General features: G+C 38.2%; 2 protein-coding genes across 8 annotated transcripts in view; both read left to right on the top strand.

The window, feature by feature from the left end:
- The first annotated feature begins 823 nt into the window (after window positions 1-823).
- casp2 (caspase 2, apoptosis-related cysteine peptidase) lies at window positions 824-13547 on the top strand. Of its 7 annotated transcripts, none has more exons than XM_041987889.1 (13): window positions 824-971; window positions 1464-1626; window positions 4241-4411; window positions 4516-4584; window positions 4784-4816; window positions 5175-5244; window positions 5631-5722; window positions 5938-6120; window positions 8222-8350; window positions 8458-8548; window positions 9779-9979; window positions 11714-11823; window positions 11920-13547. In XM_041987889.1, the coding sequence occupies exons 2-13, from the start codon at window positions 1477-1479 to the stop codon at window positions 12052-12054; spliced, it is 1434 nt and encodes a 477-aa protein (XP_041843823.1). In that variant the 5' UTR covers window positions 824-971; window positions 1464-1476; the 3' UTR covers window positions 12055-13547. The 7 variants fall into 7 exon arrangements, with proteins under 7 accessions (XP_041843823.1, XP_041843822.1, XP_041843821.1 ...); XM_041987888.1 differs by having other exon boundaries at window positions 4784-4948; window positions 9779-9967; XM_041987887.1 differs by having other exon boundaries at window positions 4784-4948.
- A 1557-nt stretch (window positions 13548-15104) lies between these two features.
- clcn1b (chloride channel, voltage-sensitive 1b) overlaps window positions 15105-20796 on the top strand; it is a 32801-nt gene continuing 27109 nt past the window's right edge. Inside the window, exon 1 of the mRNA XM_041987879.1 lies at window positions 15105-15157. Coding sequence (XP_041843813.1) covers window positions 15107-15157 — 51 coding nt within the window. The 5' untranslated portion in view covers window positions 15105-15106. The remainder of the gene's footprint in view (window positions 15158-20796) is intronic.

Below are 20796 nucleotides of genomic sequence, written 5' to 3'. Positions count from 1 at the left end.
GCTTAAAGATGGACTTGTAAATAAATAAAGAAATCAGTGAGACATTTTCTCCCGGACCTGTTACCCTTTGAGTCAGTGAGAATCATCAATTATTGATAGCACACACAGTGAGGGTGAGGAGGTAGACAGCAGGGGAGAGTAGAGAGAGCAGGAGAAGGGGGGAAATGAAGTAAGAAAGGGAGAAGCTGAAGGAAAAAGAGGCACATATAGGGAGAAAGTGTGAGTTTTAATGCAAATGACCATAAATCAATTACTTGCTTATGACAGTTAAATTAAATATACTGAAAAATGTCTCAATTTTAGTTTGTATGCTGCCTATATAATATGTTTTATTAACTGAAAGTAAGAGTTCACGCTTTCACTTCATACTTTTGGATGTTGTATCTGTAACAATGTAATAAAGTTAACAAGCCTGTTAAAGTAGGACAGTTCTTCACATTCCACTGTTGTGAACTGTATGCCTTAATTGGAGCTTTTGGATGATTTTGAGCAATGAACATGACAAAATTTATGAATGTAAAAATTATTTTATTTTGAACCCATGCCAGTTTTAATAATAGTCCATCCTCTTTTTATTTGGTGGCTCCCTATTAGACAGATGCTTGTGTCTGTCTTCAAAGCTCTTCTTATCAATTGGCCACTTGTTTAGGATTCAAATTCAAAATGCCTTAATTCTCTTTTCTTTTTAAGTATTTACTATAAGAGGCTGCAACATGAAGAAAGTATGGTGATTGGCTATTAGAAGCGCCACTCAAGATTTATTAAGTTCTCATTGGACAAAATTCACAACAGTGACTCTTGTAGCTCCACCTTCCAACGTTGCAGCAGTGGGTACCCCGCGGAAGTTGATTTGTAGTGTGAAGATATGGTAATTTGCGTGGATAATTTACATGAAATGGTGTTAAAGGCTTAATTGTAGTACAGTATTTTTCCCAACGGTTTTGATATTCTGTTACAGGAGCAGAACAGAAGTAAGTTTTGCGTTTTGGTACGATCCTATTTCAGCCACTTCAAGAAAAAAAGTCGAAGTTAGCTAGCTAGCTAGCATCGGTGGCTAGCCACTTACATTGGGGTTAGTATTAACTGTCAGAAGCCTCTTGTTATATTGGTTCAATATATTATAGACTGATTAAATGTCTTTATAAGCTCATTTATTAGTTATTGCTTTGTTTGTCCTAATATTTGCTTTCTACACTTGATGTTGTTTGTGGTTCTTGTTTATAGTGAAAAACTAAATAACGTGTTTCTCATGTCACAGTTATATTGTAATGTATCGCCAAAACAAATAGTTGTACAACGTGCAACATTTAAACGGCATTTCTGAATGACAGAGCTTAACAAAAGATTATATAACTGTCTTCAGTACCTTGAGTGTGTAGGACATGCATAGGTGGCAGCCTGGATGAGTCTGGTCGTAATGTTGTGATTTTAGTTATATGTATGTTTATTTATCTTGTTACCAGCCTGTTGCTGAAAATGTTGGAGTGTGGGATGCTGGAGCGGGACAGGCTGGCTATTCGGAGGCAGTCTGCTATCCTGTGCAAACAGCTGGTCGTTGATGAGCTGCTCATTCAGTCACTGCAGGCAGATGATATCTTAACCGAGAGCATGGCAGAAAGCATCATGGTATGTGAACCAAGACTTTATAAACCTAATAAACTGTCAATATACAATCAGCCGACATCCCCCAAAAATTAATATTTTTAAGTCTTATAACTTTTATTATGTATTTAATAGACCTATGACTATAACTATTTGTGTTTGTGTGATATATCTGAGAAAAGAATTGTGATGATTTGTACAAAAGTATGACAGTGCTTTTGATTTGATGATACAATCACATTATTCATGTATGTAATTTAAAGCAGAGTGAACTTGTAATCATTTGGATTGTTAACATAAATCATTATTTTGAAAATAAAAATAAATATTAAAAAAATACTTTCACTAAACAAACTGTGTTACTAAAAAATTAATTTAGATGGACTGTCAGACTCTGTTAACAAAAAGTGCACCTAAAATAATGCCATAAGTTAAGCTGTACAACAACAAAGTCTTAAATTAGTTTTAATGAGGAATGAAATTAATGAAATCGCCCCATACAAGATCTGTATCTTGTCCAACAGAGACAACTGTTTCAAAATATCCAATTTAATACATTTATCCAACTTTCTGTTTGAAATCATGTTTTTTTGGTGCAACTTTTAGTTTTGAATTGTCAACAGTTCATCTTAACTAGTTAGTTAGCAGTTTCAAGAAAGTTGCTCATTTCTTACACAACCTGTTCCTGAGTAGGTTATGATTTCATGTGTGATTAAAAAATTAAAGGTTATCAGTGCATAAAGGATAAGAGGTTATCTTAATCCGTTATCTCTCTCTGAGATGCATCTTCATGGGGAGTTTTCTAAGCAGAGTCAAACATATAATATCAATAGATAGAAAAAAGAAGTATATCCTGAAGGACATAGTAGTAAATAAACTAAACATTTTACAGGAAGCCCAGGCTTTGTATTTATTTTTTCTTTGCTTAGCCTTGAGTTGCTTTGAATGAAAGAGCATTTAAACAGCTAGGATAGCTTCTTAAAGAATAATGTTAAAACTTTCTTATATGTTATAAAACTACACCTGCACCACATGAATTTAATGAAATGCACAAGTGTATTTAGACATACATAAATATTTTCATGTAATTGTCCCTGATATTGTTAAACCTATTGATATAAACATTCATGTTCGCATTGTTGTGTGAACTATGCAGCTCCAAATCCATATTTTTGATTGACGTTATGGTGTTAATAATAACACTGTGGGATTTCTATTAAAAGAGTCAGTTAATGTCATATAACTAAAAGAAACCTTGGATACAGTAAATCTATTTTGCTCACAGTGTTCTGTGATCTGTTTATTCTAGGATAATGTCGGCTGAGAAGATTGATTAACTGTGAACACACACACATGCAAACAAAACAGAAACTTGTGGAATTATATAGTTTGATATACAAACATTTACAATCTCAAATTCCAAAAAGTCAAGGCGCTGCTTAAAATCTAACTAAAGACAGAATGCAATGATTTGCAAATCTCGTAAACCCATATTATATTCCCAGGATAGGACATACCAGGACATTTACCATTTCATGGAAAATTGTAGCTCAGTTTGAATTTGATGGCAGCAACACATTTAAAAATAGTTGGAACTTGGTCAACAAAAAGCTGGAAAAGTAATTGACACAAATCAGAAACAGCAGGAGGACAATTTCACAGCTCAGGTTTCTGCTACACATAAATGATCGTGGTGGACCGCCACGGCAAAATAAAAGCCGCCATGCCTTCAGAATTAGTTTTTTTTTTTTTTAGATATTACAAGTGTAAATTCTATTAATTATATGAATAAATCAATCTCAACATAAAGTCAATAATTACACACATTTACAGACTATAACCTGTGTCCATGTGCAATGGTCAGTTGACCCGGTTATTTCATATTTAACGTGAAACTTCATCCGTGGCAGGCCGGGGTTGTAAATGCGGCGGTTTATGTCATTAAATCCCAAATGTGATGTAAACATTTTTGTACTTGCTCAGCACCTTGATCAGCTGTTTATTAAATAAGTTTCATATAAAGGCTAGTGGGGAAGAGAAAAATGGACTGAAGACTCCTAGGTCACAGTAGGAAACACCTCCCAAGGTGGTGGAGAATGAGAGGGCTACGATCCTGTGGGACTTCCAGATACAAACCGACAAATTGGTGGTGGCCAACCAACCGGACATAATGATCATGGATAAGCAGTAAAGGAAAGCCGTAGTGATCGATGTAGACATCTCCAACGCTGGAAATATCAGGTTAAAAGGAGAATTTCTGATGTAAAAATGGAAAGGGGGTTCAGAGCTTTATGGTGTAAACAGTCACCCCTGGTTATGTGAGAAAATAACGGAAGAAGCTGTTTTGACTTGAAATTAGCTTTACACTAAAACAAACGTGCTTAAAATACAGTCTCACTTCCAAACAATTCCACATAAATGCCCAGAGCTCATCACCGCTTTAACTTCCCCTTTGGAAAAATGTGTAGTTAAAACGATGCTGCTTTACGGTTTCAGTTTAGTACTTTGACAGTTACATATTGAAAGTCAACAGGGGGCTAACAAACAAAAAAGAAAAAAAAATCATAATAGTGAAAAGCTAATTAGATGTACTACCACAGTGTTCTATAATGTTTTCTTCTTATCTCCCGTCTTCTAGGCCGAACAAACATCTCAGAAACGCAGCTGGCGTTTGTTACTTCTCCTACCAAAGCGAGGACCCAAAGCCTTCAGAAGTTTCTGTTCAGCTCTCAGAGAAACTGAGCAGCAGCACCTGTGTGACCTGCTCACACAATCACCTGTACAAGATGGCAGAGAGACGCATGTAGATGTGAGTGCGCACCCTGCTGCACATCACCAAACTTCACCACACACACCACAGTACTTAATGTTGTCATGACCTGATGGAGTCCTCAGACTGTTTTCTGCTCACAGAGTAGTCACCCTGAGAAAGTGCCAGAGGGTCAGGCAGGGCAACTGGAGGGAGCACAAAAGAGGAGAGAGGTGAGCAGAGCGGTTAATATCCCCAGTCATGATGACTGCAGACGGTGTCACTGTTTGTTTGACAAGATCTTGTCAGAGAAACTTAGTGTCACTGAATGTCTCTTAAGGTGGTTTTGTATTTGTCAGGTCAAGTACATCAGCTTACATCTCAAAGAAAAAGTCAGATAATGTTTAGCTTCAGTAACATGGTTTTTTACAGACATCCATATTAGACCAAGAGGACAAGAGTGAGGTGAGCAGCAGCTCATCATTCCCAGTCCAAGTCACAGGTAGATGCTGCTGCTCAGAATCATCATGCAGGGAGGAGGACAGGAACAAAGAGAGACAAAAGACGAAGGCGAGAGGAAGTGAGAAGCAGACAGATGTGAGAATTACAAAACACATGCATCTCGTATTACTCATCCAGGAGGCCTGCTGAGTTAGTCAAACAGCCAACAGGAGATTCCCCAGTAATTGGTTTAGGATTACAGAGGCCATATTCCCACACCAAACAACTGCTAATGCTACCACAGTAGATAGCTAGAGCCCTTTTTATCTGTCTGGTGTGTTCTGATATTTTGTCTTTAATTATTGGTGATTTTGAATTTCAGACAATAGTGGGGTCTTCTCTTCCACTTCCAACTCAGGAGGAGTTTGCTGCCAAGAGAGCAAGAACACATGGTGAGTGTTAATGTGGTGAAGCCTGTCTGCACTCAAGTTAAAATAGGTTTCTCTGTTGTTCGACTGTATATGTTTCCATAGAGACACAAGGTGTTGTCTGGACAAAAAGGAGTATCAGTTTTTCTGGTTTTAAGACGCTTTAACACTGAGCCAGCAGCCTCTTGATACATTTATTTATCTATTTATTTTTTAGCTATTTAACCTTGTCACTGTGAGAAGTGTCGTAGTTTGGCTACTTTCTTATGCAACTACCTACAGGCTCCACACCCAAGCAGTGATACATTCAGTGTAATACAAAGTTTGTTGTTATGCACGTGCATCCAGGAACATTTGTTGATCTCAGAGCTGCTGTTAATTAATCATGTGCCCATCTATGTCTGCTGCAGAGTCCATGGAGTTCAGTCTTGATGCCGACAGCCCCATCAACACTCCTGTTCTCCCGTGCGCTCCAGAGTTTTACCACTCTCACTGCCAGCAGGTACATTATTTCTCTTTAACAGGCCAGCGCAGCAGAGGTGCAGCAGCTTAACTTGGATTTGGTTTAATTTTGGCCTCAAAATAAAGGGATGCATAAAATTTCTAGTTGGAAGTCTGTATAAGTCTGTAAAAGTAAAAAAATAGTGTAAAATAATTTGAATTCCTCCAGGTTGTCATTTATTTGTTTGCTTTTCTTTCTCATGTTTCCCACTCCAGGCTTACAGAATGAATTCATCTCCTCGTGGCTATGCTTTAGTGATCAGCAATGTGAGCTTTGACTCTTGTGCTGCTCCTGACCTTGACCTAAGGAAGGGCGGTGAGGTGGATGCAGAAGTCCTTAGGAAAGTTTTTACAGAACTGGACTATCACGTCAGTGTCCACAAAGACCTTACTGCTCAGGTAAGACCCACGCAGTCACAGCCACACAAGAATATGTCTTGTGTGTCCAAATTAATCTTATTTAGACAGTAAACTTAAAAAAGGAGGGTAGAAAGAAGGGAAAGTAAAATATAACCCTGAGTAACGTTTAAACTTAAAATAACCTAAAATGTCATGTTCCATCAAGTACTTTTGTTATTAAGTTAGGTTGGTAAACTGATGCAGAAAAGTGTTTTATTGGAAGCTTTTTATTTAGCCCAGTGAAACTGATGAGGAAAGTAGCAAGCACAATGGAAATATACTTTTAATCATTTTAATGCATTCTGACTGGATTTTGTTGTGCTATTTGTATATATATATATATATATATATATATAAGTGCTGGGCACGTTAACGCGTTAATCGCGCGTTAACGCAACGCTTAATTAACAGCGTTAATTTTTTTAATCGCGCGTTATTATTTTTTTTTTTTAATTTTTTTTTTTTTTGCTGGCCGCTGGCTTTGATGACAGAAACATGGCGTCCATGTCTCCCTTCCGTGCTGCAGCGGTGCGTCTGACGTGATCGGGAGAGAGCGGGTTTATTAAAAGAAAGAGATGTTTCCTGTCTGGAACAGGAAGAAGAAAAAAAGAACCGACGTTTCTCTTTGTCAAAATGCATGCAGATGGACAGAACATTGTAATTTTTGGACGGGAAACTTTTTTATTATTGTTTTTTTAATAAATGCAGTTTTAATTTATGCAAGACAGCAAAGGTAAGACATGCTTTCTAACTTTTACAAACGTGAAGCATAAATCGGGTCTTCTTCTGCCTCTGGTTCGGTGAATCTTGGTCAAATCGAGATGAAACTTCCAGCTGTGGAATCTGTGAGATGTGAGCTTTCAGTAGAGGAGCCGTTTGTTCGTGTTCATGCCTTGGGGGTGGACACGGGGAAACATAATTTGTGTTTACATATTTTTCTGACTTTGTGTAGCTGCTCTTTAAATAATTTGTTGTCTTAACTGTGTTTGTTGGTGATAGAAATGGTTTTACTGAGCTGGTAGCTGAGTTTCTGGACTTTCTGTGGATACCACACATGTTTAGAGTTACATCTACAGACCTGACGCTACACCTGGAACAAGATTAAAGTTTTGAGAAATTATAGGCCAGAAACCTGGATAATGAAACACTGAAGGTGCATGGATGGAAGTTATTGTGCATATATTGAATATTTCTCTCTCCTCACCATCTAGAAGCTGAGAGATTCTCATCCTGCTTTCTGTCTGTTCACCTGATGCTGATATTCATCACATATTGTTCCTTCTGTGTTTAGAAGGAAGCAGCTTCGCAGCTTTAAATTCATCCTGCTGACTTTTTACCTTTTAGTTAGTAAATCCTGAACATTTCATCCTTCTTTGTCATAAATATTTGATTTTATAAATATATATGAAGAAATATTTTATCTGAAAATTGCTGCTAAGCCTGTTTGTGTGTTTAGTGCAGGGGTCTGCAACCTGTCCAATCCAAAGAGCCATTTTTCCCTCAGCCAGCTAAATAAAACTCCTTTAGAGACGCAAATATTACGAGACATTTCAAAAAGGCAAGTTAATATATATTTTTAATGAAGAGCCACCATAGGATGTTTGTTATTTTTTAAGAACCACATTTTTATTTCCATTTTTAAGGTTTTAAAATAAAGAAAAACATAAAACCTTTATAAAAAAAAAAAAAAAGAGGATAGACAGACTTTCTGCTAAGGAATGTAGATATTTGTGGAAAATGATGTAAAAGAAAGGAAAAAAAATTCCATGGTTTCCAACCTAATGACAAAAAAGATAGATTTAAAAAATATTTTAGCCACGGATTTAGAGGCATTGTGGAAGGTCCATAGAGACACTTGCAGCTCCAGAGTTGCAGGTTGGAGACCCCTGATGTCGTGTTTGTAAACCAAAACTTACTGCATTTTCTTTTTATAGCTGTAGGCCTTTTTTTAAAGAAAAGAGACATTTTGCGCGTAACGATGCGATTAATCGCGATTAAAAACTTTAATCGTTGCCCAGCACTAATACATATATATATAGTTGGAGCAAGACTTTGTCTTTGCACATGTGTGTAAATTACATTTCTCTTTATTTTTGTGTAGGGCATGAGGTCTTGTATTGAGAATTTCTGCAGACGGCCAGAACACCGAACAGTGGACAGCTGTGTGGTGTGTCTGCTCTCCCACGGAGTGGAAGGAGCAATTTATGGCACAGATGGACAGCTCCTGCAGGTGTCTTTGTCTGATACTTTGTTGTTTTTATTTATTTTGTATCATGGAGAAACATGGAGCTGTCTGTACGTTTTCTGTGTTAACATGCATGACTTGGTCACTTTCAGCTTGACTGGGTGTTTGAGGCCTTTGACAACGCTCATTGTCCACTGCTTCAAAACAAGCCGAAGATGTTTTTCATTCAGGCCTGCAGAGGAGGTAAGAGATGCAACATATGTTCATTTTCCACAGCTGACTTTTAGAGTATTTGTTTTAAATTTCTTGGATGTTTGACACATCATGGAACAACTCAAGCCAGAGAGCAGACAGCTGCAAAACTCTACATCCACAAAGCCAGAGGGAGGCATTTTATCAACCATCCATCTGCTTTCAGATATAGACTATGTCAAAATTTGTCACACATCCATGTTCTGTGAAAGCTTGGAGAAACCGTAATACAAATGCAGTACAATAACCCTGCAATAAATCTGTCACTTAATAAGCTCCCAGCAAATTATTGTTTCTGATTGAGGTGAAGGCCTGATTGCACACCTGATGATGCTCATGACAAATCCTTAGACCCCTCTGGAGCAAATCTAATTACTTCACACGCTCCCTGGCTCCACTGCAGTTGTGCTGCTAAAAGCCCAATGGATTTGTTTTGCTACTGCCTCTCATATAGACCAATAATATACTATTGATATGTTTCTAGTTTTCAGGGTTTTGTGTTTAAAATCTTGTTAAAAAATATATTGTAACAAAAAAATTTTGGGGGGTGTTTTTGCCATGCAGAGTTTGTTGATGGTTTTGCCATCTGTTACAAAATTATTAAATTAAATGTTTTTCTGTAATATGTGACGGTTATAGAATTTTTTTCTCTATTGTTGGAGCAGTTCAAGTCAAGACTGTTTATCTGTTTGATCTGTGGCTTTGCACTGAGAAGACCAAGCATCTTCTTGATAATGGCTGAGTTTAGTACATCCAAAGACAGATCACACCTCCATTATACTTGGTCAAGGCCAAATACTGGGTCTGCACAGTGAGAGCAGCGGGTTATTCGAACTGCTGCTTCAGTGCTCCATCTTTGTCACTGCAACAGGCGTTCCGGTGCAATGCAAAGTTGTAGGTCACCAGAATTTATAGAAGCATGTAAATTAATACTTATCACTGTAGTTGATTTTATTAACTGTAGAAAATGAGATGCAATTAAACTTTGTCTGCATGTTACTTTATTTTGTGCAAAGCTCCTTTGAAACAGTGTTTTGACTGAAGTAAAACCTGTATACCCAATTACATGATATGGATAACTGCTTTCTGTTGTCTTAATTCTGGCTGTTGAAAAAATATCTACAAGTCAGACTGACCTGAGGAACTTCCAAGTTTTGTTTTGCTTCAGAAATTAAAAATATCTTTTTGATGCGAGAACCTAAATCTGTGCTGCTTTGTTAGATGAGATGGACTGTGGAGTGGAGCAGATAGACGGCCCAGTTAGGACTCTCTCACCAAGCTGCGAACAGAGGGATGCTGGGAGAGAAGGACAGGGGGATGTAGACCCCAGACAGAGAGTGGACATGGGGAGACCAAGGATTAAACTGCCGCAGCGGTCAGATATGATCTGTGGCTTTGCATCTCTCAAAGGTCAGAGAATTTGTAAGTTTGTCTCGTTTGTCATTCTGGGGTTGAGTTCAAGAAATGTGAAATCAGATTTATCAACCGTGGTGTAAAATGTTAGAAGTCATATGAGGGAATAACGCAACAGAGATGGACACTAGTGGTGTTATTTCAGCGAGTAGGAGCCTGAAGTGAGTAAAGCTTGTTACATATTCCACAAGAACAGAAGTGCTTTGGGTGTATGAGTGTAAGAGTTTTTAATTAAGTTTTTTTTTTGTATGAAAAGTGCTATATAAGTAAAATTTGATTTGATTTGGTTTCATATGATTTGACAATGATATCCTTTTGTTCTCGTGGCAGCCTGTTCTCAACACATCAGCCGAGCATAATTTTGTCTCTTGGTTGTCCGTGAACAATCGTATGACTAGTCAGAAATATGAAGTGGGCATGGTTAACGCTTGAAGCTGAAAGTACGTAAATCTAAACATGTGGCACAAAGACATGAACACAACCCACCCTGCTATGTACGGAGTTTCTCGTTAAGTATAATATAACTAAGCCTTGTACATTGCACGTTCTCTGTTGTTGCGTAGTATGTAACAAGCATAATGATGTCGGTCTTTGACATACCCAGTTAGATACATTTTAGACAGAACAGAGCTGCGCAGGGCATTTCAAAGAGACACTGGACTTCCTTTCAAACAAACCTTAACAATGACAATCCCTCTCTCCCCCTCAGTGTAACTTTGATCAAATCCCTGATGTCTATGGGATCATGATAATCTAATTGATCCCACAGGCATTTAGGAATCGAGCCAACAAGTCCACGTAGTCCTATTTGGCATACTCTAAATCCAGATTTTAAAGTATTAGTTTTTGAGGGTAGCAAATAAAAAAAAAAACTGTAATTCCCCCAAAACTCAAATATCTCTGTTCCACCTTATAACCAGATCACACATTCATTTGATAACTAATGTGGTATTTCTTAATTTCCATAAATATAACTGCTTCTAAATCTGAATCCCTCCCTGGTGAGGTGTACATTTAATTTGTAAACTGCTGGACATAAGAGGCCTCACTTGTCCCTTCATCACCAGTATCTCAACAACATGAACAGACAGCAAAGGTAACGTGTACTGACCAGGACTCCATTTGCACCTGCACAAGAAGACATAGCATGCTAATTCAGAAGGGGGCAAAGTATGGGGAGATGATGGGGATAATGAAAACTTCATCAGTTGGTTTTCAGTTTCTGCACTACACTTGCCTGTGTTGTTGTTTTGGACAAATGATGACATATGATAAGCGATTGTGTGTGTCTGGCCAGTTTAGTTACCTGTTAGCTTCCTCTCATAACTGGCGTCTACTTTCTCTACACTTATTTACTACGCTGAACAGCCAAAGTAAACACTAAAAGGCACAACATAGATTCTACAAGTTAATTAAGCTGAAAAATTACGCTGACACCAGAAATACAAGAGACAGACATCTCACGGCCGATTGTTAGCTTGTTGTATACAACTCCTTGCTATGAAAGAGCCAAAACAACAGATCACTCAATATGAACACAGTGTTCTTATTGAGCATTAAATAAATATTGCATGGTTACTACTATAAATACTGTATGCAAAAATAGTGTATACACTTTAAATAGTGTATACACTATTTAAAATTTCTACTTTAAATATAGATTTTATAGATTTTTTTTTTTTTTTATGCGCAATGTTACATGACGTATTAAGGCTTTATTTGTCTACCACTACCTTCTTAAAGGCACAGCAGCGATGCGAAACACCAAAAGGGGGTCCTGGTTCATCCAGGAACTCAACACAGCACTCCGGCTTAATGCCAGAAACACACACCTTGCAGACATCCTGGTGCAGGTGAAGCTCCATCTCTCACTTTTATGCACTGTTATCTTGATGTGACTTATTTTAAAAAGCATTTCTAATCTTCCTGTCGTATTTCTCTGACTCCAGGTAAACGGACGTATCAAGGAGAGGGAAGGTTACGCTCCAGGCACCGCCCACCATCGCTGCAAAGAGATGTCAGAGTTCACCAGCTCACTCTGCAAAGACCTCTACCTTTTCCCCAAGTACCAGCACCAGTATTGACATGTAAAAGTGCACTTTAAATCAACACACACACAGATCATTCCTTTCATTGAAGCCATTCACACACAACTGCTCATCGCACATTTCCACACACTCAGACATTCCCCCGTTACAACTTTACACGAAACATGTTTTTTTTTTCTTCTTCTTTTCTTTTTCTTCTTCTTCTTTTTGTCAATTTAAACCACAGATGTGCATGAGAACACACTGAGATAAATCTGAAAAGAAGTAAAAAGCAAGCTTATGTTAATCTGCATGTACTTCGAAATGGGTAATAATATCGCATACAACAAACTCATGTATCTGTGTGTCTGTGTCCATGCCAGTTAGAGGATTTGTATGTTAATCCTTTTCAGTCAAACTGCACAGCTACTTTAGAGGTTTCAGAAATCTCTCTTTTTAAAATTTATTTTGTACACAGATCTATTTTTGTGGCTTGATTTTGTATGAAATTGTTTTTATAAGAATTTTTAAGCCCTTGCTTTTGTTTGTACATGGTCGTTATTGTGACCACTTGTTGTTTCTAGTTTAGCGACAGGCAGGGGGCAGCACCACAGAGAACAAGTGCATTTCATCACTGTTCAAAATATTCCATATTGTCATGATTGCAGACAGCTATGGCATTCCTTTCATGCAGGTATATTTATCATGAAACAGTTTTTTTTAAACACTCATATTAAATAAAACATTTTTTCCTTAATTTGCCTTATGAGGAGGAAAAATTACAAAGCAGCTTTAAAGGGAAGTCTTGAAGTCTTTCAGTTATTTTCCTTTTCGCATTTTGCCTTTGGATGTTCAGTGGAGAAAAAGGAAAAAAAAATTAAATGTAAATTTCATTGATCTCATTGATAGTAAATTAGGTTGGGGTGGCGGGCTGGAATGTGGTGCTACTTGGATCATTACCTACATGATAAACTGATTATTATTTCTGTTTTTCTCCCCATTTGGGAGTTGCATATTTAGTGTCCTTATTGTACCCTACTGTATCCGACATGGTAAGGATAGAAAATGTCTTCCATAAGCAATATGCAGTTTTTTACAGCAGCCTGTGCCATGTGAGGATGACTCATTCGATACATGTATGACCATGATGGTGCTTTCATATAAAGATTTGCATTTCTGAACGCAGTGTACTTAGTTACAACAGTGTTGTATTGCAGAAAGAAGAATACTTGGTTAAAAAATATTGGTTGTTAACAATCTGTACACAAAAAGACTTAAAGATGCTGTGTATGAGGTGGTCATGTTTATTCTACTCTGAAGTACTCAATCCTTTTAATGATTTTCATTTTATGGTTAAGCGATATCATTTAAAGAGGGAAATGCTGGAGTGTTGTAAAAGCTTAGCTTTCCTGAAAGATGAAAGGTTTTAAAGGTTGTTTGCTGCCAAGCTCTTCTTAGTTGTTTGTGGAGGATGCTAAAGACATTTTATTCTGTCGCCAATGACTGCCAATTATTCCATACAATAAAAAAGCTATGGCTTTTTAAAAAGATGACTTTGTAGTTGTTTTTTCTTTTAAACAGTCCACACACAAGTGTGTATCTGCACTTTCCTTCGATGCTGTGTTGAAGCTGCATCCTGCGCCTTGATTGTGAAGCCCCTGCACGAATGTACACTGCTACTTCTCCTGTGCATACTTCACTGTATTTGATCCTCCTTGTTGCTGTGTTTGTGTGTGTTGTTGCCGGCGTACAGCCTGTCCCCTCCGTTCTCAGGTATAGTATAACTGGCTCCCCACTATTTAGCTGCGCTCAGGTCTCTCCGTGCTGCGACCGGGATGTATGTATCTCTCACACTGCCTGCCGATACCCACTGATAATGTTCTTAGTGTATCAGATAGAGGCCCAGCCAGCTGTCCATAGTCATTCTCCCTTGACACACACACACATAAACACACACACCAGCGGTCAGACTAACACATTTCTCGCTGGCCTCAGATGGAGCTCCGAGATTAGGATGTTATGTGCTAGCGTGTGGACCACAAAGCTGGGCAGGGTTATAGGGGATCTGTGTGTATCTTTGTGGTGGTTATAATGGTTGCCTGTCTCATTGGGCTGAAAGGAAACAGATGAGAAACCCATGGATGAGCTACAAACACTTAGATTAACTTGTCTGTGAGGGATGTTGGTTTTCTTGTGGAGTGTGCACCAGCGGCCTATGAGCTTTCCAGCTCTAACACCACAGATTCGCTCAACTCCCTTCCTGTATTACCTCCTCTGGATATCCGAACCTGCTGTAGGTTTAAGCAATATGAAGATCACTTTACTGTCAGGGCATTTTGGGGTGTGTGTTTTTCTGTGGGAGGGCACATTTAGGGATGAGAGAACTACCATAGCATGTGAGTGTTATGGGGATTGCCTTGCTGCATTGGCTGGTAAGGTGTGAGCTGTCATAGGGGTGTCGTGTGCACCTTCCCGCTCACGTTGCAGGGGCAGCCCTATGAGGGGTGCCCATCCAACCCCCACCACCACTGTCCAAACAAGAACAGGCCATCCAAACACGCACACACAGATACACACATCTGACGGGTGGCTGGCAGGGAGGGTGCTGTAAGAGCAACAAGTTCTGTTTGTGTGTGTGTGTGTGTGTGTGTGTGTGTGTGTGTTATTAGGTGTCTGCAGTTCTAATAAAGGAAAGCACCGTGTCCTTCTCTGGCTCATCAGATGGCTTTGCTCTGCTTTGTCTGCCTGTCTGATTTCTGTCTGTGTGTCTGTCAGTCCTGCAGTGGAACTGGACGTCTCAGAGCCTCTGGATCTAAAGAAGAGCTCGTTCAGGAAGGATCTCATCTGGGCTTTTGTGATTTTTTTTTTCTCTTTTCAACCAGTGTGTTTGAGATTAAGTTTCCAGGGGGCTGGAAAACCTAATCAATGTTTGCATGTTTATTTAAGCCGATGTAAAGAGTGATATTTACTACATATTTACATATATACATATACATATATATATGTATCAGACAGATTGTGTGTACGTGTGAGTGTATGGTGTTGCCAACGCCATTGGAAATGCTGGGGTGTCCAGCACGGTTATTTTTGGATCAGTGACAGCGTGTCAATGGCTGCAGATGCATCGCAAAGGAAGGCTCTGAGATATCAGCAGACCCTGGTAGGTCTTTCCTAGCCCACCTTTACCTGCCTGCCTGTTTATTTTCCTCTCTGTTGACTCATGTTCTACAACTACACTTTCTGCTTCTTCATCCATCCTGTTTAGCTGCCATTTAATTTTTCTCTGTTCTCATCGTCTCACTGTAGCTTTTGCTTTTATCCCTCCAGTTAGCTCCTTGTCCTTTTGTTTTTGTCAGCCATATCTTCTCTTCATTGTTCATGTTTCTCTGTTACATCACACCAACTGCTTCTCATCCCCAGCTTTCAAATCAATACTCTTCCTCTCAACTCTCTTCTTGCTTCTCCTCCTCCTCTGCTTTCTCCTCTTGAGAAAGATTTCTGCAACTTAATGTCAAGTTCAGCCCTCAAACACATTATCTGTCAGCACAGTTTTACACCGCCCACATCACAGAATGTTGAGTGAAAAGAAAAGTCATCTCTGCAATAAACAGAAATTTCATTATTTAGCTTTCAAACATCAAGCTCCCCCTTAATCGCTTTTCCTTTGACTGTGTTTTCTGAATTATATTTCTGAAGTATATTTCTACTTTGTGGCTGCTTTACACCTACTCAAGCTGTGGCCTTGTAAAGTCATTTCTTTTTTCATGTGTTGGTGGTTATAAATACCTATATACAGGAAACCTGAGCAGACAGGTTAGATATACATGCTGAGATGAAGTCATGTCACTATGTCATCTGTTAAAATGCTCGTCAAGAATGAAACTTCCAGAAGCATCTTGCAATGTCTGGTCACATTTAATGGGAAAGACTGAAAGGCATCAGGCCGTCCTCTGCAGAGTTGATTTTGTATTATAAAACAAGACAACGAGCAATCAAAGCTGCAGCAGCTTAGGCGATGTAAATGTAAACTACAAAACAAGGCACCACAACGACAGTGTGTCAATACTTCCCTCTCCTTTTTATCCTCTCCTTTGAGTGAATGGATCATTCCCAGCAAATCCCATATTCCTACCCCCCCAACACCCCCCCTCAATTAATCAAACTGTTTACAGGCTTAATGTCTGTCAGGTCACACTTTTCTCAGGTGTGAAAGCTAGCGTCTGTGAAACAGGAAATAAAATCCTCTGAGGATTTCAGGAGTTTATCTATAGAGCTGTTAATAGAGCTGCTGCCCTAATATAAATCATTTATTGATAAGGAAGAGGATGTGGCCGTGTGTGTTTTCAAGTTGGCTCACAGCTTCACAGAGCTGCCAGCGCACCGTAAATATCTGGTTTTACTGCTCCCATTAGGATGTTAAAACCTGGCTGAATTTGATCTAAAATGCTTTAGAGACTTCGTTTACAGACTCTTTAACAATGTTTAATCTAAGAGCTGCTGCACATTGATGTATTTGAATCTTTGAATGATAAAACATTTAAGGATCAGACTTTGTTGTTTGCTGAACAGCAGAAAATTAAGATAATTTACCAAGAAATATATTTTAAAAAGAAAGAAAAATAAGCTATAAATAAAAGTTAAGACTATTAAAAATTGGTAATGTTTCTGTACTTAACATATTTAGTGTACTATACTGCCTGGACCATAAAAAAAACAAACAACCGCCTACATTTAAGAAAATGATCCCATCTTGCCTCTGCCGCTGAAGTTGAGGGAGAGTAACATCATGTCAGCTGGCGGACTGAATATACTAAACAAAAGTTTTTCTATTAATAGTTTTTTTTTTTCTTTCTGATGACACCTGCAAATTCAAGATGACAATGTCAGAATTCATTGGTTTCAAATTGTAAAAGAGGTTCTGGGAGCATGAGACATCATTTTCACACATGGACTGGCCACCACAGAGTCCAGACCTGAACCCCACTGAGAGTTTCTGGGACATGCTGGAGAACACACTACACAGCAGACACTCATCATTACAAAATCTTTCTGATAAACTAATGCAGTTGTGAACAGAAATGAATATTATGACGTTGTATAAGTTATCCAAACAATGCCACACTCAATGCTGGAGGTTGTCCAACCAAAATGAATGTGTAACTGTTTTTTCTTTTACCCCACAGTTTTTATACAGAACCAAATAATTCAAAACTATTCTGGGAAAATATGATTAAATAAAAGACTCCACTCAAAGTAGAGTTTTTATCAATTTATCATGAAATGTTTTATATGTTTTAAATCTTTTCCAGCTTTGAATTGTGGTATGCTGAAGCTGAGCTGCTGTCCACAGATTGTGTAGGATATTAAAGAAATTAATTATATTTGATTAATTTGAATCACTTGAACTGATGGTGCCTGATTCAGGTGGTACACAAATATAACAAGTAGTAGTGACAGATTTGTTGACAGTGTGTGAAAACTGAACACCTTCTTTCCCTTTAATTGGTATTCCTGTACCTTATTTCTCAGATAATTTGTAAAAGTAGTGGGAATTTATCCTAAAATGACTGGCTGGTAACATTGAGCACCACAATATTTCAAATACTTAAAAAAAAAGTCCTATTTCAGCCAGTTTCTGGTCAGTTTAGATGCCCTTTGACCTGCAAATTGCCAAATTAATGCATGCTGAGCTTGTACAGTTGTGTTATCCTCCATGTGGCACAACTGTTGTTGACCCTTAACCTTAACAAAGAGGAAGCTCCCTCTGTGGACTCATGTAACATTGACAGACACACTCGAAAGCTGCTTGTGTGTGTGTGTGTGTGTGTGTGTGTGTGTGCACTCTAGATACACTCACAAATACTGTATGTTTGTTCCTGTTTTCATACAGCTGGTTGTATTTTACAGTTAATATGAGGGATGTGGTTAAAATGAGGTTGTTTAAAGGAGATGAACAGTGAAATAGATCTCATAAGTCTCAAATGTTAGAGGCTAATAAACGGGACAACGTTCACCTGCCAAATGTCTCGCGCTCTGGAATGACAAGGATGTAGAGGATTAAGCCATTAAATTTCATACGATATCGCTGTCACTGGCTGTGTTTTTCAATTATGGGTGTAGTTATAATTTAATAAGCCATTAGCATTAAAGCAATAGCTTCCAGATGAAACATTAGCTTGTAAAATGGTGCCAATAACTTGTCACTGTTTTGTGTAAAAGTTTGAAATGCTCCATCTGTCTGTAGGATGAACCTCCTGGGAGAAATGGGCTGAAAAAGGGACAAACAGTGTGTGGGAGAAGCTCAGAGAAGTGTGTCAGTGAACATTGGGTCACACTGCTGCTAAAATTATCAACGAGTAAGGTTTCACCTCCTGGGTTGGAGGGGGTTGGATGGATGGGGGCAAAGGGTGGTGAGAGGGAAAGTTTGAGTAGGGAAGATAGGTGAAAGACTGCCAAGAGAGAACAAAGCCAAAAATCACATGAAACTACAATAAATGTGACGACATCAGAATGGACTCTAAGTGACAATATTTATAACCATGTTTATATTTACAACCAGTTATCATTAACAACTGCCCCAATAATGACTTAAAAAATGGATAAAACTGTAACTTTAGTGACTTTTTTTTAGTAAAACAAATTATAAGAAGTGAGTGTACCAGTAAAATGTCATTTCCAACTACAAAATTTAATTAAAACTAATCATATGAATAAATTCCAGGACATACAAATGATTTTGTTAAAATTTGAAGGGTTAAAGGATATAAGAGGACATAATGCACCAGACTAAGGACATTTGTTGCATGTCACTCACCATTCTCCTCTTATATAATTTCCTTTCTAATAAAGGCCTAAAATGCACACGTGCAATAATGAATACTGGGTGATACATGCAGACAGGCTGCAAGAAGGTCACAGAGTATATTGAGGCAGTCTGTGGGAAAGAATTGTTTTAAAAGTGAGCTTCTAAGATTTAATGCATTAGTTCAAAGCTGCTTCCATCTGTCCATTCACAGAGGGGGGTCTGCATCTTTTCCCAGCATGTATAAAGTGAAAGGAACTGCAGTGCTCCTAACAAATAATGATGACATGCTGACAATAACACTCCATAATTCAGTATTAGCAGTAGTCACTACAAAATAAAGTCTCTATTACCAACACATTCATGCTTCAGTCCAGCAAACTGACCGAGACTCGTTGGGTTGAACAAGATCTTTTAAAAACAAGCAAAACAACATTTTGATGAGCAAAAAAAACAGTATCTCTCTGGTTCCCAAAGGACCCCTTAAAACCACTTTACAACTTTTGGCTCACAATATATAACGATCCATTTTCAGTCCCACATTTGGACAACAGATTAACTAAATAATGCAAAGAAACGAGCCCAAGCGATCTAACAGCAAGCTGATATAATCAGCTTATCTTAGACTTCAGTGATTTATACAATAATATACACAGATTTCTGATAAGCTGCATTTTATTATGATCTGATGGGTAAAACATATGGTCTCTGTTCTAAATGGTTTTCTAATAAACTTTAAGAATCAGGTTTGAAAGGACAAATTTGACTCTTTCTCAAAGTTTTGGTTAAAAAATTCTACATAACCTGCCTGAAGATTTAGAAAAATGTGTTTATAAGGGGTAAGAACCTTTCTGAGAGGAAGACCTTTGATTCAGCTTCAGCTGCAAGATAATGATAAATCAATTTGATTGTGGGATTGGGGATTGTTGTGCATTGTTTGGTTTTTTTGTGTAGATCGAAACTCAAAGCAAAAATAAAAACACAAAAAAAACCAAATGATCACAGACAGCAACATCAGACGTGTTGTATCAGAGCCCAGTCAGGATTTAACAAAGCATGTTATCAATGTTGAAGGCTCTTCAACTACAGAATAGTATTGTCCACCCCATCTCATGCAGTGTTAATATGGTTATGGTCCCCTTTTAGTCAACAGGTATTATTTTCATACCCGAAGCTTGTGTCCTGCCTGTCTAGTATCGTTTATGATCCTGCTGCCGGACTCTGCTGGATCGACCGCCTGACTGAATTAAGAGCTGCTGACAATTTATTGTCAACCCTCAAGTGCCTGTATTAACCTCTGTTGCTTTCCCCTTTCTGTGTATGTGTATGTGTGTGAGCGTGCACAGCTCTGACCATACCTGTCAGTTACTGGTCTGTACTGTATGGAAGCAGGTAGGGTCTGTCTGTCACACTGGCATGACAGGGAAGGACATATGTAAGACACAGATTTCCAAAAAGGGAATTACTGTATGTTGGAGTCAGGCAAGAAAGCGAACAGAGACTTACAGGAGGAACAGCTGAAAAGATGAAGGAGCGCATCAACACTTTCGAGACAGTTCTGAATATAGATCAGTTTCTGGTAAGTCTCACTATGTGACACATTGTAATGTTATCTTGTAAAAGTTTATACATGTTTTGCTAGAAGTGTTGCACTCGTGTGCAGAAGTGAAGAACAAAGAAAAACAAAGAAAAGACATTGTAAGGAATCATTTTCTAAGTTAGACCAAAAAGAGCTTATCTGATTACTTTTTGATTGTATATATAGATTTTATTTTTTTAAATAAGTTTTTCTTTCATTTTTTCCCCCCTCAATGACAGAAGGCAAAAAAATAAAGGTCTTGGAGATTTTTTTCTTAGAAAACAGTTGTTTTGTTTCTTGGTCAGACTTACCAGGAATTACCAGAAAGCATTTTTTACCAGCATATTTGTGCTTCCATGCCTATGGCTTTAATTAGAAGATAATATAGTCTAATCTTGACTGTGGTTGTGCATTTACT

This window comes from Melanotaenia boesemani, chromosome 6, assembly GCF_017639745.1.
Source record: "Melanotaenia boesemani isolate fMelBoe1 chromosome 6, fMelBoe1.pri, whole genome shotgun sequence".
NCBI lineage: Eukaryota > Metazoa > Chordata > Actinopteri > Atheriniformes > Melanotaeniidae > Melanotaenia > Melanotaenia boesemani.
The sequence above is the reverse complement of the archived record's forward strand: the minus strand, read 5'-3'. Positions and strand labels throughout refer to the sequence as shown.